General features: G+C 38.2%; 1 protein-coding gene across 3 annotated transcripts in view; it reads right to left on the reverse strand.

Annotated features, from left to right (window-relative positions):
- Nucleotides 1-5806: 5806 nt before the first annotated feature.
- Nucleotides 5807-16241, reverse strand: part of LOC106054507 (potassium channel subfamily K member 16-like) — a 135623-nt gene continuing 125188 nt past the window's right edge. For 2 of the 3 annotated variants that reach the window (XM_056022690.1, XM_056022689.1), the window contains exon 7: nt 5807-6546. In XM_056022690.1, coding sequence (XP_055878665.1) covers nt 6337-6546 — 210 coding nt within the window. In that variant the 3' untranslated portion in view covers nt 5807-6336. The remainder of the gene's footprint in view (nt 6547-16241) is intronic. The other variant, XM_056022692.1, reaches the window with a different exon arrangement.

Below are 16241 nucleotides of genomic sequence, written 5' to 3' on the forward strand. Positions count from 1 at the left end.
CATGATAAACTTTTAGTTTAACCATGGTTTAACTACTTTATTTTAGTTGAAAACTAGTTTTAGTTTAACTTTTAAAAGTTAGTTTAGTTCCCATCACTATAAATTGCATTGGTCAAGTGGCCATTGACTGATATTTTACATTCATGAAGTGGTCATTGACTAAGTAGCTGTCAGTTATTAGATGTAGAAGATGTGGCTCGTTTGAAGGTCTACAGTATTGATTGTCTCCACACAGACACATGTACAGGAGATTGAAACATTTGGTGTCAAGTGTCAGGACACCTAGTGTCTGTCTGCCTTGTGTCTTTGGTGCTCAGCGAACATTGTATTTTTTAGAGGTATGTTTGTTAAATTGTTTTACATGTTTCGGATGTTCCTTTAGAGTTGAAGATCAAACCTCCCGCAGGATGACGGGGGTGGGAGCGGGCAGGGTTTGAACCTGGAACAATCGATAAATCAAAACGACAGTCCTGCGCGCACACCGCACGACCAGGCAGCCATCCAGGTATGCAGAACATCACAGAAGGAACACAGACATATGTTTTTCTTTTTTTAGCATTCTTTGAGATAAAAAAAAATGTTCATGCAATTAAGTTAAAAAATTTACCTTGGAACTTGTTTAGAGCTGGTGACTTTCTGCAGATGTGTATGATACCAGAATTTTCCCCCATGGCTAGAGAGCTCCTATTGTAATGTGTGTGGCGTGTATTATGTGTAAAAAAAAAAAAAAAAAAAAAGTAAAGTTCCCCTCTCAGACCTTCTGGTCTATAGGACAGTAGTGTGATGATGTGATGTGGCCTACGGTTAACGAGGGTGTCATGTGGCCAGTACAACGACCAACCGCCTGTACTTTTCCCCAACTAATGTCAGGTACCCATTAGAGTTGGGTGGACTCAGAGGCGCCCAAATTTGAAATATCCCGAAATAAAAATTCCCATTCTTCACCAGGATTCGAACCCGTTTCCTCCGGTTCGGAAGCCAAGCGCTTTTCCGCTAGCAGCCGCGCCTCCGTGTGTTATGTGAGTGTGCCAATAAACAGCCTCGTTGTGTATAGACGTAAATGAGTTCGGTGTTGTCTAGTGAAACAAAAAGTTAAACAAGAGCTTTATTTTTCAGTACATTTTGGAATGTATTGCACAGGTAAGAGAAGTGAATAGACTGTTAGCTTATATTGTGGAACGATTATATACTGTACAGTCAACAAAGTTTGAACTTGCTCTGCAGGTCTAAGATGTTGTACAGTCAACAAAGTTTGAACTTGCTCTGCAGGTCTAAGATGTTGTACAGTCAACAAAGTTTGAACTTGCTCTGTAGGTCTAAGATGTTGTACAGTCAACAAAGTTTGGACTTGCTCTGTAGGTCTAAGATGTTGAAGTGTAAAAGGTTTAGGAGCTTGCTGTTAGTTTTTTATTTCCAGTAGCTGACATTTCTCAGGCAGTCCTGGAAGAAGCTGCCATGCGCAGACCATTAACGAAGCGATGTCTGAGCTCGTATGAATTTTTCTGGCATTTAGTGTAGGCTGGTGGGTTCTTTTTATATACATAATCTCCATTCTCCATAACTTTAAGGAAGTTTTCGGTCTTAGTCTTCGGTCATCACGGAGGACCAGACTAATGAAAGAGAGAGAGAGAGAGAAACAAATTATATGAACTAACCACTCCACACACAACCTGGTGCACGAATATCAATTCATGTCAACGCTATATTATTGCTAGGTGACACTATACAAAAAAATAAAAATAATAATAAACGTATTTTTTTTTACCGCGGTCCATGTTGTGTAATTTATAACGATGGATACTAATTATAAACTGGTACTTGATTAATGCACTAGAGCTGTTTTGACCACACACACATTCATTATGGAGGATCTTTTCTTGGTGCTTCTTCCACTGTACCTTGTAGGATGACTATTGAAAGTGAGTCGTCTTACAATACAGGGGCGTAGCTAGGGTTTGGGGGAAGAGGGGAGAAAATTCGAAAATCCCCCAGGCCCCCACTTGAGTGGGTTTTTTTTACATTAAATATTACGCGAAATGCAGGGGCCCCCAAATAGGTCAAGCCACCGGGCCCCAAAATGGAAAATTCCTAGCTTCGCCCCTGTTACAATATGAAGAAGTCAGCTCAGTTTTCGCCTCTTTACAGATGTGTGTAAAATGTTTGACATGTTTCGGATGTTCCTTCAGAGTTGAAGATTATCAACTTTCTAGTCCAAACCGCTCGCTGGAGAACGGGGGTTGCCAGCGGGCAAGGTGTGTGTTATCATATATAACTTTCGAAAATACAAAGACATATATAAATACATTACCGTACTGTAATTTTATAGATCCACCACACAACACTGTTGGTATTTATTTATCATATTTTAATTTGATATCAGAACATAAACAGTGTAATAATCTTCAACATTTGGCCAGGTAACAAAAAAAGTAACATTGGTGATGATGCAAACATATCCGAAGGCCAGGTAGGTTCTTCTATCCTGTGTGCTGTGTTTTTCTAAACACAAAGTGGCAACCTCCTTCTTTCACACCACAAATATATATATATATAAATATATAATAATGCACAGCAAAGAAAAAGCGGCAACCCATAAGATATCCTTCAGGGACACTTGATATGGATTCGCTACACTCTACGTAGCCCACATCCAATAGCCGCTGTGATATATTCGCTACTGGTGTTAATAGATAAAACCTCTCTAAGAGGATAAATTGTTTTATCATTCCCAGCTTTCGGATAATATTTTTTTTCTTTCAGTTTCTCTAGTTAGGGCTGGACTATGTCTTCCTATATAGACTCTACAGCAGTGGTTCTCAACCTTTTATGCTCGGCGACCCCTTTTTACAATCTCCCACTCTGCCTCGACCCCCCACCATACAGCAATAGAAGAATAGACAATAACAATCCATATTTTCGATGGTCTTAGGCGACCACTGGCAAATCGTCAATCGACCCCCAAGGGGATCGCGAGCCACAGGTTGAGAACCCCTGCTCTACAGGCTTGACTCTATCACACCGAATAAAAGGGAAATCAAACGTAATGCACAATAATTATCAAGAAAAACATTTTAAAAAAAATACTTAGAAAAAAAAAACATAGGTTATATGTAATGTAATTGTAGGCCTATCAATTAGTTTGGATCAGTCATGTTATTATATTTGTAGGCCTAATAGATCTAGACTAACAATAAAAAAAGCGTTTATAAGAAATATTTCAACACAGCTTTGGTGACATTAAGTCTTGTTAAGATTTTCATAAGAGGGAAGGCAGATCTATAAATAGCAATAGTGCTGGTGTATCCGGTATGCAAATAACCGGAAGCTATACATTTTTTTAAACTTTTTTCTTTTTAACTTTTTTTTTTTTAACTTTTTTTTTTTTTAACTTTTTTTTTTTTAACTTTTTTTTTTTTTTTTTTTTTGAGCACTGTAGAATCAAAATAAACATGTTAACCAATGCCGGATTACCGTAAAAGAAGCTTGCGTCTGAAAATCTTATAAAATACAGACGTTATTTCAAAAAAAAAAAAAAAAGAAGATGATTACGTCCTACGCGTCATGCATCTGGTCATGCATCTTAACAAATGACGTAAATTCTGCCAAGTCACTGGTTTTCCTGGCTAGCTCAGTCAACCCATTCCATGCTCTAATAGCACCAGGGAAGAAGGAGCATTTGTACAAATTTGTCCTAGCATATGGAACGAGGAATGTGACTTTATGTCTATGTAATGAATTTTGATCTTCGCCTGCATTCTCTTTTTTTTTTTTTTTTTTTAATTTAACATTATGGATCGATGTTTTATTATGGGTTAGTGTTTTATGCATAATCTCAAATTGATTAACTAATTCAACAAAGTCGGGAACAATTTTTTTTTTAGTCACCAGAGTCGGTTCGAGGTTTTAAAACACTCTGTAAGATAGCTGTTAAAAAACTGCAACTGCACTTTCTACCCACTTCAGGGAAAATAAATTATTTAATCCAGTTCTTGTTTCTAGTTTTTAACTTTTTGAGAAGCCACTGCAATTATTTAGAAATATTTACGGATAAATCACTGACTGATGCTTTGTCAATTTTAGATACTTGTGTTTAACACATTTGATATCTAGATCTACAATTTAACAGCTGCGTTAAACGGTAACACCAAAGCGAAAGCCACCTTGCCGGGAGTGTCTCTCGAAATAGGGCTCCCCAGCCACATGGAAAAAGTGTTCGAGGTGAACCATAGCCGTTCTTTGACTGGAGGCCAATGAAAGCAGACATGATTTAAACAGATATAATAAAACATGACCTTTGCAGCTGGTATTCTAAGATATTATGACGAATATTCCGTTCCTTTGGTCACATCAGCTGCGTGGAGAGGGGGGAACTGCTGTGTGGGCGACATCTTTCCGACCATTAACGATGCCCAGGCTTTCATCTCGCTTAGTTCGAGATGAACCGTAGGCGTTATACGACTGAAGGAGGCCCACAATACGAAATTGTAACTCACCAAAATGGTCATTAGATTGTTCTCTTTCAGGATGTAGGCCTAATATTACAAGGATTAAACAAGATTTTATTTTGAGAAGAGAGAGAGAGAGAGAGAGAAAGAGATTGTGATAGAGTAGCCTAAATATGTCAAAAGGGATAAGTAAGACAAAATGAGCACGAGACTTTGATATTAAAAAGGATTATATTGTAAACAATTTTTTAAAACGAATGAGCAGTTTAATAATAGCCTTACTTCCCTTTGAATAACAGCACATAACATGTTATTGATTATGTCCCCTGGACAAGGGCAATTAACTACGAGTTTTTATTGTCCCGTCTGCTGAAAGTGGTATCAAAAGTTATTATGTTGGCTGAAGTCAGAATAATAGAAATCTTGCCAGTTTGTATTCATCCGTTTGGTCATCCTTTGAATCCAGGGTCTGGGAGGTTTGTGTTTTGGGCACGCTACCAATATGATTAACATCATTAAGTGACTCTCGGAGTGTTTAGTTCATAATAAACATACGGTTAATAATGAAAGATAGATGTATGTACGTTTTTAAAACATAATTTAAAATTCACATTTGTGAAATTTTTTTGGTTGACGTTTGTTTGGTTTTGTTTTGTCATCTACTCAGTAGAGAATTATAATATCACAGCTATCCACGAAATGAAGAGTTCCTCCGGTATATCCATCAATACGGTCACCGGGATATTGATCTGTACAATTTTTTTATGGTCCAGACATCGCTAGGTGAAGTATTATGAAAGGAAAAACAACAAAATATGTTTATTTTATGTAAAACACAATATGGTCACCAAGGATATAGTTCCGGTACAAATTATTATGGTCCAAACATAGCAAGGCGAAGTAAGAAATGAACGAAACAAAATATGGTTTTCTTTTTTAAATGACCGTTGACACAATCTCGAAGGATTTTGTTGTTTTCAGATGTTAAAGAGTCTGGCAGAAAACGTTTCTGAATGAAGACAAGAGACTGACATGGCGTGCAGATGAAATTTAGTTCAAGTGAAACTGATACCACATAACTCTCACCACGATATAATAAACAGAGGCGTAGTCTTTATGTGATCACAGTATAGTCAAGTGGTCTGGAAATGAATGAGCTGTGAAATAAGAGTCATTCAAATTAGCAGACGTTAAGGCTAGATGTCTCCTGTGGTTCCACATTTTGAGGCGTTAAAAACAGATGATGTTATGTGGTCATTGAAATAAACAAATGCGTGCGTGTGTGTCCAGTGGTTCCACATTTTGAGACGTCAATACCAGGTGATGTTATATAAATTGATGGTGGGGGGGGGGGTTGTCAAAATGCTATACATTTTAACCCTATATATTTTAAGATACGCTCCTGTAAAGAAAGGAGACATTACTGTTCCCAGAAAATGTTGTTTGCGCTTACGATATCCGTTTATGTATAAGCTCAGTGAGGATGACAAAGAAACTTTAAGAAAGAAAAACGATATCCAGTGGCAATACTCTTTCACTCTTGCCACAGCAGAAATCTTTCTAGTTACATATTATCTGGCATACACCTCAAAACACCTGGCCACTCGTAGGACATAATCATCCATAATCTTCTTTTCATTTGCGTCCGTAACTTTTGAAAACATTAGGTTAAGCTCTTTTTAAATTCTTTCCGAATTATTATCTGTCTAAAATATTTCTATAAATCTAGCGTTGTGTTTTTTTTTTTATTTTTAAATATCTAATATCTAATGTAAAAAAAAAAAGTATTTTCGCGAACTATTTTGTTGCCATTGTTTCTCAGGCAATGGAAGCTAACTCCAAGCTAGAAGAGCTGCCTTGGTTTGGGCGGGGAGCGTTGCCAGGCACGTTGCTATGGCACGGAAAGCCGGTTTCGACTTCCTCTCTGGTCACGCGTGACGTCAGCAGATTCGCACAGCAGACTGTTCCTCGACGGGTCCCTGACGTCGCCCTGGACGGAAACAGAATCGTTGGCGCCCGTAGGTGGTGCGGAAGACGTGAGCTCAAGATTTGAGACAGCAGTTGGTGAAAGGAGAGTGCTGAAACTTTTGTTTAACTCGGGCTGTGGAAGAGATGAATGCTGGGAATTAGTCGTCTGCTAGCTTGGCCAGATAATAATGCATACAAAGACCAAAAAATGCAATATAACATATATTTAAATAATATTTTTTTCACATTTATCAAAATAAAATCTTTACGTTAAAGAACATATTTGTTTCGTTTTTTTTGTCCATAACTTTTTATATTATCTGGACGTCATTTATCTGGATCGCTAATTATCCAGTCTGGTTGTTTTCTTTTTATTACGGTATCTAAGTGACCTTGCTGATGTGCAGCGAATGCATTTTCTTTATATTGTTGGTGAAATAGACCGTTAATAATATTTCGAATTCGGCTATCCGGGCGATCGATTATCCGGACAGACCCCGGTCACAAGAAAACCGGATAATCGATGTTCTACTGCATGCAAGTCTTGGCATCTAGTTAGTAAATATTTGATGTTTTAGCCTAGGAATTAAGTTTATTGTTTTATCAACAGAAGCCCTATATTGGTGTTGAAAATCTAAAAGGAAATTCACACTAAGCGCATATTGAATTTATGGATATTGTTGACACCATTTCAGACCTGCTGCTACATCTAGCGAGGAGTTATATAAAAAAAAAAAGACTGATTCGGCCCAGATAAAGGCGAACGAGTTTTTGAGACAAACTAATTCGTTTTACAACAAAACCGGATAATCGATGTTCTTCTGTATACAAGTCTTGGCATCTGGTTGATAAATATTTGCTGTTTTAGCCTGGGAATTAGATTAATACTTTATCAACAGAAGCACTATATTAGTGTTGCAAATCTAAAAGGAAATTCACATTAAGTGCATATTGAATTTATGGATATTGTTGACACCATTTCAGACCTGCTGCTACATCTAGCCAGACATAAAAAATGACTGGTTCGGAAAGGCGAAGAAGTTTGGGAGACAAACTAATTCCTATCTTTCATAAGAACACAAGAGAAAGTTAAGTTTTCATTAATGTAATAATAATAATAATAATAAACACAAAATAATGGAAATGAGAAATGTCACAAACGCAATAGCTGTCAGCTTTATCTTGCCAGTGACAAATACAATGCCGCGGTAATTAGTTTCTTGATCAGAATATTAATAGTCGCAATGATCTAAGAAAGACAACCCTATTCATCAAGACGCAAGAAAGACAACTCATTCAAATATGTGATCTGCAATTCATTTGTTGATAAATGAACACTATTGAAAGAGATGCCTTAAACACGAGGCTACGCTATTTGATGTAATTTCATCTTCATCAATTCAATTCACTGATGTTTGGGACAATGTTTACCAAACCGTGTTCCGCGGAATACTAGAGCCTATATAAGTATTACACAAACTAGTTGATTAACTCTTTCTCTCCTAACTGACGATACCAACGTCAATCTCACCAGAATGTGGTAAATTATTACGGAGAGAAAGAGTTAATAGACCAATCTGTCAACATACCTATCGCTAGCTGAAAACCCTGCAGTGTATCACGTGACGGTGAATAACCCGCTTGAGTAAAAAAGTCACGTGAAACACTGCACTCATCCTTGAACTTCGGAGTCGAAGACATTTCCATTAATTAAAGGTCTACATGTGGCTAATTTCTCAAGTAAATACAGAAATGGGAAATTGATTTTATACAGACAATATTTTAACTAAACTGATTATATTATTAAAACGTAGAGCGGTATAATAAGAGATTTCATAGTGTGGTCTATTAAACGTTTTTTATACGTGAGAATTACGAGTTACGTAGACCAGCCTAGGCGCCAACTTGCTTTAACTGACATAGAAGGGAGCACCTGGTTGCAGGTGGCTTTAGGATGAGACAGCTGGAGGTCACTCACAAAGACCGCGGGATAAGTCCAAAAGAAAATCCGCTTCCGAGGACAGACGACGAAAAGAAAATCTAAATCGACCACCTGCGGACAATGGTTATGCTTGCGCTGGATGTGGCAAAATATGTAGGTCACAGCTGGGGCTGCGTAGCTACGGGAAATACTGCATCCTCACTATTTTTCGGACTCGAAGACAAGCCTTATTGGACAGCTCACATCCAAATTACAAGAAAAAGGACGCCTTTTATAAGCTATCCCGACATGACCAACACATAATTTTTCGACTCAGAACCGGACACAACACAATGAGACAACTTATGTTCCGGAAGCTAAAAGTCGGGACGAGCGAAACCTGCCCTTGTGGAGCATCACCAGAGAATGCTGATCATGTCCTTCAAAGCTGTATACTTTATCAAGAGGCCCCAAGAAAACTCTCGCCCTAAAACCTTCCTATATAACAAACATTATACTGAGAACTGCCTGATCAGGAAACCACTGCGCGGTTCATCTCAGGTACAGGATTACTGATCTGAACCCTCCGACATGTAAATTGAGAACGATGAAGAAGTCATTTTTATTGATTTCTAGGAAAATCGTTGGAGCTGTTTTCGAAATAACCGTCCATCCATTGTCCATCCAGTGACCATCCAGCGTCCATCCAGTCATCCAGTGTCCATCCAGCGTCCATCCAGTCATCTAGTGTCCATCCAGCGTCCATCCAGTGACCATCCAGCCTCCATCCAGCGTCCATCCAGTGTCCATCCAGTGACCATCCAGCGTCCATCCAGTGTCCATCCAGCGTCCATCCAGTCATCTAGTGTCCATCCAGTGTCCATCCAGTGTCCATCCAGTGTCCAACTTTTATCCATGAAGAGAATGCAAGCTAATAGTAATACGTGTAAAAAACCAATATGGCCACCAAGCTTCGAACTCTGGACCATTGTGTCGATAAGCTGAAATGCAGACTACACATTCTTGATGAAGTGAAGACTCATAGTGGGATGTGTGGTTGAGTGACATGAACCAATTGGCCTACCTTTGAAGAGGTCACGAGTTTGAATCCCGACCCGAGAATAGGTTGTGTAAGCTGAGGGCCTACACACATCACGGAAACCTCTCAGATACCTCCCTTTAGGTATGTGGCACACCGTATTAGACCAGAGCGCTGAGCACTATATAGCATAAGAGTTGCGATGTAAAAGGCGAGTTTGAAACATTATACCATGTTTTGATTATAAACTAATTATGTTCATCAGTTCATTTCATCCAGTAACGTGACCTAGTTTGTAGGTACCCTTCTTCAATAAAATGACGCCACTTTATGCACAGGAGAATGTACCTTTTTTTTGACAAAGAAGTTTTCACTCACGTAGATTCATGCGATTATCTCCCTTCATTAAGAATCATGAATCGATTTGAGCCATTTAATAGCCTCTAGGATTTGAACAAACTATCCAATCCAGAGATTTATGGGTGTGTCATTTTTTTTTATACAAAATTGAAGGATTGTCCAACTGGAAACAAAAAAAAATTAAAGCCCCACGGGAATAGTAAAACATTATAAAGAGGTTTTTCTTTTCGTTCTTCTAATTGAGGAGAGTTGATTTAGTAGTTTTATAAAAATTCTCTCCCCTTTCTGTACCCAAGTTAAATCTTCTAGGAGCTTCTGTTATCTCGTGATTCCTGGTCCACAAGGGTTAAACTGGTCATGATTTGTGAATGTTTGTGTGTGTGTGTGTTTGTATCCTGTTTGTAATGTCTCTCACTTTCACTCTTCTCTCTCTCTCTCTCTCTCTTTCACTCACTCCTCTCTCAAAAACAACAAAAAAAACAACAACCTTGGTCTCAGCTCTGAAAGACAAGCGTGCAAAAAGAAAAAGAACTGGCCCCTCTCAATGGCCATGTCATCGATTCGGAAGAGTGGTGCAGTGTTTCACATGACTCACAGACCCAGTTGCGACCTGCATATTTTCTCACATTTCATGCAGACAAAGCCGTTGTCCGCTGGCGGTCTTTTTAAGTTTTCTTTCTGTCTTCTGCGCCTGTCTTCATGGATGGCATTTCTTTCATTCTCAAATGTTTGTCCCGCAGCATTTGTGAGAGCTCTCCGTCTCGTTCAGAGGCCATCTGCTGCCAGCTACTTTCCACTATGCTAGTGAGGGCAAAATGGCGCCTTGATCTTTATAGCGCTTACGGGGGGCACCTCTGTTAAGCCGTCCTCATCTAAGCTCGCTAGAGAATATCGCCTTTGTCATGCGGTCGTCTCCCGTGCGGGATAAGTGTCCCACCCAGAGCAGCTGTCGAATGGCAATTAGTGTTTCTATACTGTCCACACCGGCCTCCAGCAGAACGTAGTTATTTGCAATGTAGTCTTGTCAGCGTCGTGTTCATCATGAAGGGAAAGCAGCTTTGATGGAAGCGTACGAGGAGGTCTAAAAGCCTTCGATAGAGAACCCAAGTCTTAGAGAGCTATACAAGAGTGTAGTGAGAACCACTGCTTTATAAACATTGATTTTTGTTGCTACACCACTGCACGCACACACACGCTTATAAAGACCTATTATAAAGACCTATTATAAAGACCTATTCTAAAGATCTATTCTAAAGACCTATTCTAAAGACCTATCCTAAAGACCTATTATAAAGACCTATTATAAAGACCTATAAACACACACAAAATATTTCACAACATACGCACTATGACATAATGACTTATTTTTAGACACGTTTAGCACTGCAAAGTGGCCAGATTTTATTGACAAGAAACGCAGCTTTAAATAAAACACCCTCAATTGTATTTTTTTTTTTTGTCTGTCTCAAAGTTGGCATCGATGTTAAAATTAAATGCCGAAGTTTAAGAATCATTTTGAAGGAATCATTTTCAATTGGCAGCCTTTACAAGGAAAACAACTCTGACCCCAGGGGCGGAGATCACCAATTAGAAATTCGTAGACCTCAGAACAGTGGACACCAGGTGGGAGGAGGCTTCAGACATTGCCAGTGACAGATCTTTATGGAGACAGCTTGCCGCCCAATGCGCCGAACGGCGCGGGAGGACCTTAGTCTAAGTAAGTAAGAGCTTCTTCCTTGAAACCTCTAGCGGCTCTAGCGTGACTTTCACCATTGTTGGATAACTCTTGACGAGAGCAGAAGTTTCAAATAAACTGGAGGGCGAATAGCAGACGGAGATAATAAAAACAAGAAAACTAAAAAGAAAATATTTTAAAAAAACTTAACAAAGCTTAAAGTGTATCAATTAGTCTAGACCAGTCATGTAATTAAATTTGTAATAAGCCTCAGACGACAATCTATAAAGGGGGCTTATTCAGCTTATATCATCATTTCACTCATGTACAATTTCTTTCCCTTGGAAAGGGGACTAATTCGGCTTATACCCCCACTTCAGTCAAGTACTATTTCTTTCGCTTGGAAAGGGGACTAATTCAGCTTATACCACCACTTAAGTCAAGTACTATTTCTTTTCCTAGTATGAGATACTAAACAAAGTAATTTATTACCAATAGTTAATTAATTGTGCGAAATTTCAGCTTGTTTCGAGGTTTGTTGTCGGAGAAATAACCTGTACAAACTTTAAGCCAGACAGACAGACACACAAGCAGACAGACAGACAGAGTGAGTTGATATAAGCTTTGCAATGAACTACGAAAAAAAAATGATTTAAAGGGAGACAAAAATTCTGGTAATAGTTTTTTGTTTTGTTTACTTAATTATTGCGATGCTAATAAATTTCTTAATGATTGATTCCATACAAATAGAACGCGGCAACATTTTATTTTATTCATGTTCATGTTTTATATGTAATTAAAATGATTCATATGATTTTAATGATTCAAGAGATCACAATGTTCATTTTATTTTTAAAATTTGTATATTGCTTAATAAAATATGCCTCCCTACGCCTAGCTGTTTGGAAACAGACATTTTAATTGTAAAACATGTCCGCCATACAAGACTAGCCACCGACATATCAATACTCAAACGTCACGTGATATGAAATTATTGATTGGAAATCAAACATGAATGAAATAAAAAAAAATTAATTATTGAAATTTTAGCTAAAATTATATCTAGGGCCGATTCGAGAAAAGAGAAAAGTGAGAGAGAGAGGAGAGAAGAGAGAGAGACAGAGAGAGAGGAGAGAAGAGAGAGACGGAGAGAAAGAGACAGAGAGCGAGAAGAGAGAGAAAGAGAGAGGAGAGAGACACAGAGAGAGAGAGAACGGAGAGAAGAGAGAGACAGAGAGAGAGAGAAAGAGACGGAGAATATTTTTAATTAACTGTGCTCAATGTAGCATTTTAAACTGACGCAAACCATTACACGCAGAAGGCCTGGACTTTGCAAAGCTCATGTGCTGATTGGCTATTGAACAAAAAAAAATTAATTAATGTAGTTTGAATTGTAGTTTGAATTGTAAATGAACCTTGTCATACACTGTGGAAAAACTAGAAATAACTTTTGTGTTTCTGGTAAGTGTTGATAAGCTATGATGTTTTGTTTTAGAGATAGATTTTTAAAGCAACTACCGACTCAAATTTTCTTAGACCATACGTGTGTAGTACCTATGATCAAGTTGAAACTTCGCACTTTATTGACACAGACACGACAGGAATCAATTTTTAATAAGTAGCGAATTAGACAATTAATTACTGGTATTTCATTATTTTGTTTAATAGCAACAAGGGAAACTTCAGTATTCACAGATGTGGCTACATTGGTTGGGTTTTGTCCCCTTAAATAATTGTGAACGCTAGTTCTCCCTCACGCATTCTCCGATCAAGTTGATACTTTAAACAATTATTTATTGTACCTAACAAATCATGAATCAACAAACTAAACTACTCAACTAGTCAATTAATTATAGGTAATTAATTATTTTGTTTCATATCGAATAAGGGGAAATAACTCATTATCATTTTAAGTGGATATAGTTTAAAAGGACGGAGTTCTTCCCCTTTAGATAAGTTTTCTTTTTTTTTGTATATAATTTTGCTCGTTGAGATGGAAACAGTAAAGTTTGATTAAGCGTCCTTGACCTTGTTCAATTCATCGAAAATCTCCAATAGCTATTTTTTTTTAGAGCTTATATGAAATTCTACCAATAAATGAAGCGGGAATCATTTGACCTTCTTACAGACAAAAAATGTTTACATTAGCAGTCATCTCTCCTCGTTAAGGAAGTGACGTCATCGAATGTTGACAAATGTTCACTCACGAAAGATGGTTTGATATCCCAAAAAATATTATTTCGTTTCATTAGACACAACTTGATCAAGCTTTTTTTTTTCTTTGGGGGGGGGGGGGGGGGAGGGGGGGTCGTTAGCCGGGTTAAGATTAAATGTGTCCCCACAAATCCATATTTAATTTTTTTTCTAACTAGCTGAAGGTGATAAATTCTCAGGCATTAAAATTCTTAGTGCTTTTAAAAATCAAACGTAGGCTACAGAAACAGGTGACCTTTACATCTATAGACCTCACAGAGGCGTAGCTAGGAATCCGTCATCATTTGTGGGCCCGGGGGGGGGGCTTGACCTCTTTGGGGGGCCCCTGCAATTTGCATAATATTTAATATTTAATGAAAAAAACGATGTCGAACACTCATTGGGGGGGCCCCTCAAATGGGGGCCTGGAGGATCGTTAAATTTTTTTTATACAAGAAATAACTAGAATGAGAAATTATAGACCGCAATTAGCTTCATAAAGGAGAAATTGATTGAAAAATAAACCCGTTGAAAATGTTATTTGCGTTTCCGGTATCAACGGCATCAACCGTATTTGTAAATACCCGGTTACAGAAAATTAGCAAATATCTTAATTAGCAATATGTTGAGAGGGTATTCAACTATTTGGTATAGCAACGTGATTATAAGTGTTCGTTTTGGAAGTCAGTGGGGAACTTTGTATCTATGCCAAGGCACATTCCTTGTTCCATATGCTAGGACAAGTTTGTACAAAGGCTCCTTCTTCCCTAGTGCTATTAGAGCATGGAATGGGTTGCATGAGTCAGCCAGGAAAGCCAATGACTTGGCAGAATTTAAGTCATTGATTAGCAGACATGACTAGATTGACCTAGGAACACGCGTACGACGTAATCATCTTCTTTTCTGAAGTAGCATCTCAGTGGCGAAGCTAGGGTTGGGGGGGGGGCGAGGAGGGGCCTAATTTGAAAATCCCCCCAGGCCCCCATGAGGCCCAAATGAGTATTTTTTTTACATTAAATATTAAATATTGCGCTAAATGCAAGGGACCCCCGAAGAGGTCAAGCACCCTCAGGCCACCAAATGATGGCATTTTCCTAGCTACGCCCCTCTAGCATATATGTTTCATTAGATAAGATTAGAGCAACTAAGCAGACGAATTTAAATTTTCATCAGCGCTTTTGGTTTTTGAGATTTCAAAGTGTTAAACAGACACCATAAACACAATAATAGCATCCTCGATGCAACACTGCTAAAAAAAAAAGGCTGAAAAATGGAAGATCTGTAAAGGAGATACAGAACTATACTTTTGGAGGCTTGTTTATGTTGACCTGACCTACCGGAAGTGAATGTCAGACGCTTGACATTCGATAATGACGTCACCGGCTTTGAAAGAAAAAGATTCGTTTTTCTTTTAAATTTACTTTCGATTATGTAACTAAGACACTAATACGCTCGCACGAAAACAAACAGCAGACGTGAAGACAATGAGTTCATGTGAGCCTGTCTGCAAGTGTCTTGCCTGTTTGTATAGTCATCACAAGCCCAAGAAAGATCGTCTGCTATCTAGAACAGTTCATTCATGGTCATGTTTGCCTGACTCTTTTTTTTTTTTTTTTTTTTCAAACATTCAATTCCTGATACAACCCACTCACACAAATGCTCAATTGAACACAAGACATATCAAGGATGAAAAACCCAGATCAACCTCGAAATATCGTTACTATAAAGGTTAGTTTGACCTGTTAGCACTCAGAAGCAATGACGCTAAGATATCTATCTATTTTATTTCAATAAACAAGAATGTCTTCAGCATTTGTAAAGGCAATAAAGTTTCTAGTAACATGTATATTAAACAAAGAAAAACAACGAATTTTCTAAATGGAAGTTAATGAACGAAGATCTACATTCTACATCTCTAGCTATTGACTGTCTGCTAGTGGAAGTTTGTAAACTTTACATAGAACCCTGGACAAAGATTAAAACACACATGTTTGGAAACATACCTTAAGAGGCATACCTTAGGAGATGAACCTTAAGAGGTATACCTTATGAGGGATACCTTAAAAGACATACCTCAGAGGCATAACTTAAGAGACATACCTTAAGAGGCATACCTAAGAGGCATACCTAAGAGGCATAACTAAAGAAAAATACCTTAAGAGGCATACCTAAGAGGCATAACTAAAGAGGCATACCTTAAGAGGCATACCTAAGAGGCATAACTAAAGAGTCATACCTTAAGAAGCATAACTAAAGAGGCATACCTTAAGAGGCATACCTAAGAGGCATAACTAAAGAGACATACCTTAAGAGGCATGACTTAAGAGACATACCTTAAGAGGCCTAACTTAAGAGGCAAACCTAAGAGACATACCTTATGAGGCTAAACGTCTCCAGTCCAGGGAGGCGAATAGTATTGTGAACTGCCTTTGACCTTTTCAACCATACAACATTCCGGCTAGATTCACGCATGCGTAATACTAAGACCTAAGTGATTCACAATTACACGCACACACAACACACCTACTTCAACACCCTCACGATATAAAGTCTATGGAGAATCTTTAATCTACATTAGCCTCTGAGATATGACCCGCGGTCTGCGTCACAGGCCGGCACGACGTGGCAACGAGCTATTGG

The sequence above is a fragment of the Biomphalaria glabrata genome, chromosome 3 (genome assembly GCF_947242115.1).
Source record: "Biomphalaria glabrata chromosome 3, xgBioGlab47.1, whole genome shotgun sequence".
In the NCBI taxonomy this organism is placed as follows: Eukaryota; Metazoa; Mollusca; class Gastropoda; family Planorbidae; genus Biomphalaria; species Biomphalaria glabrata.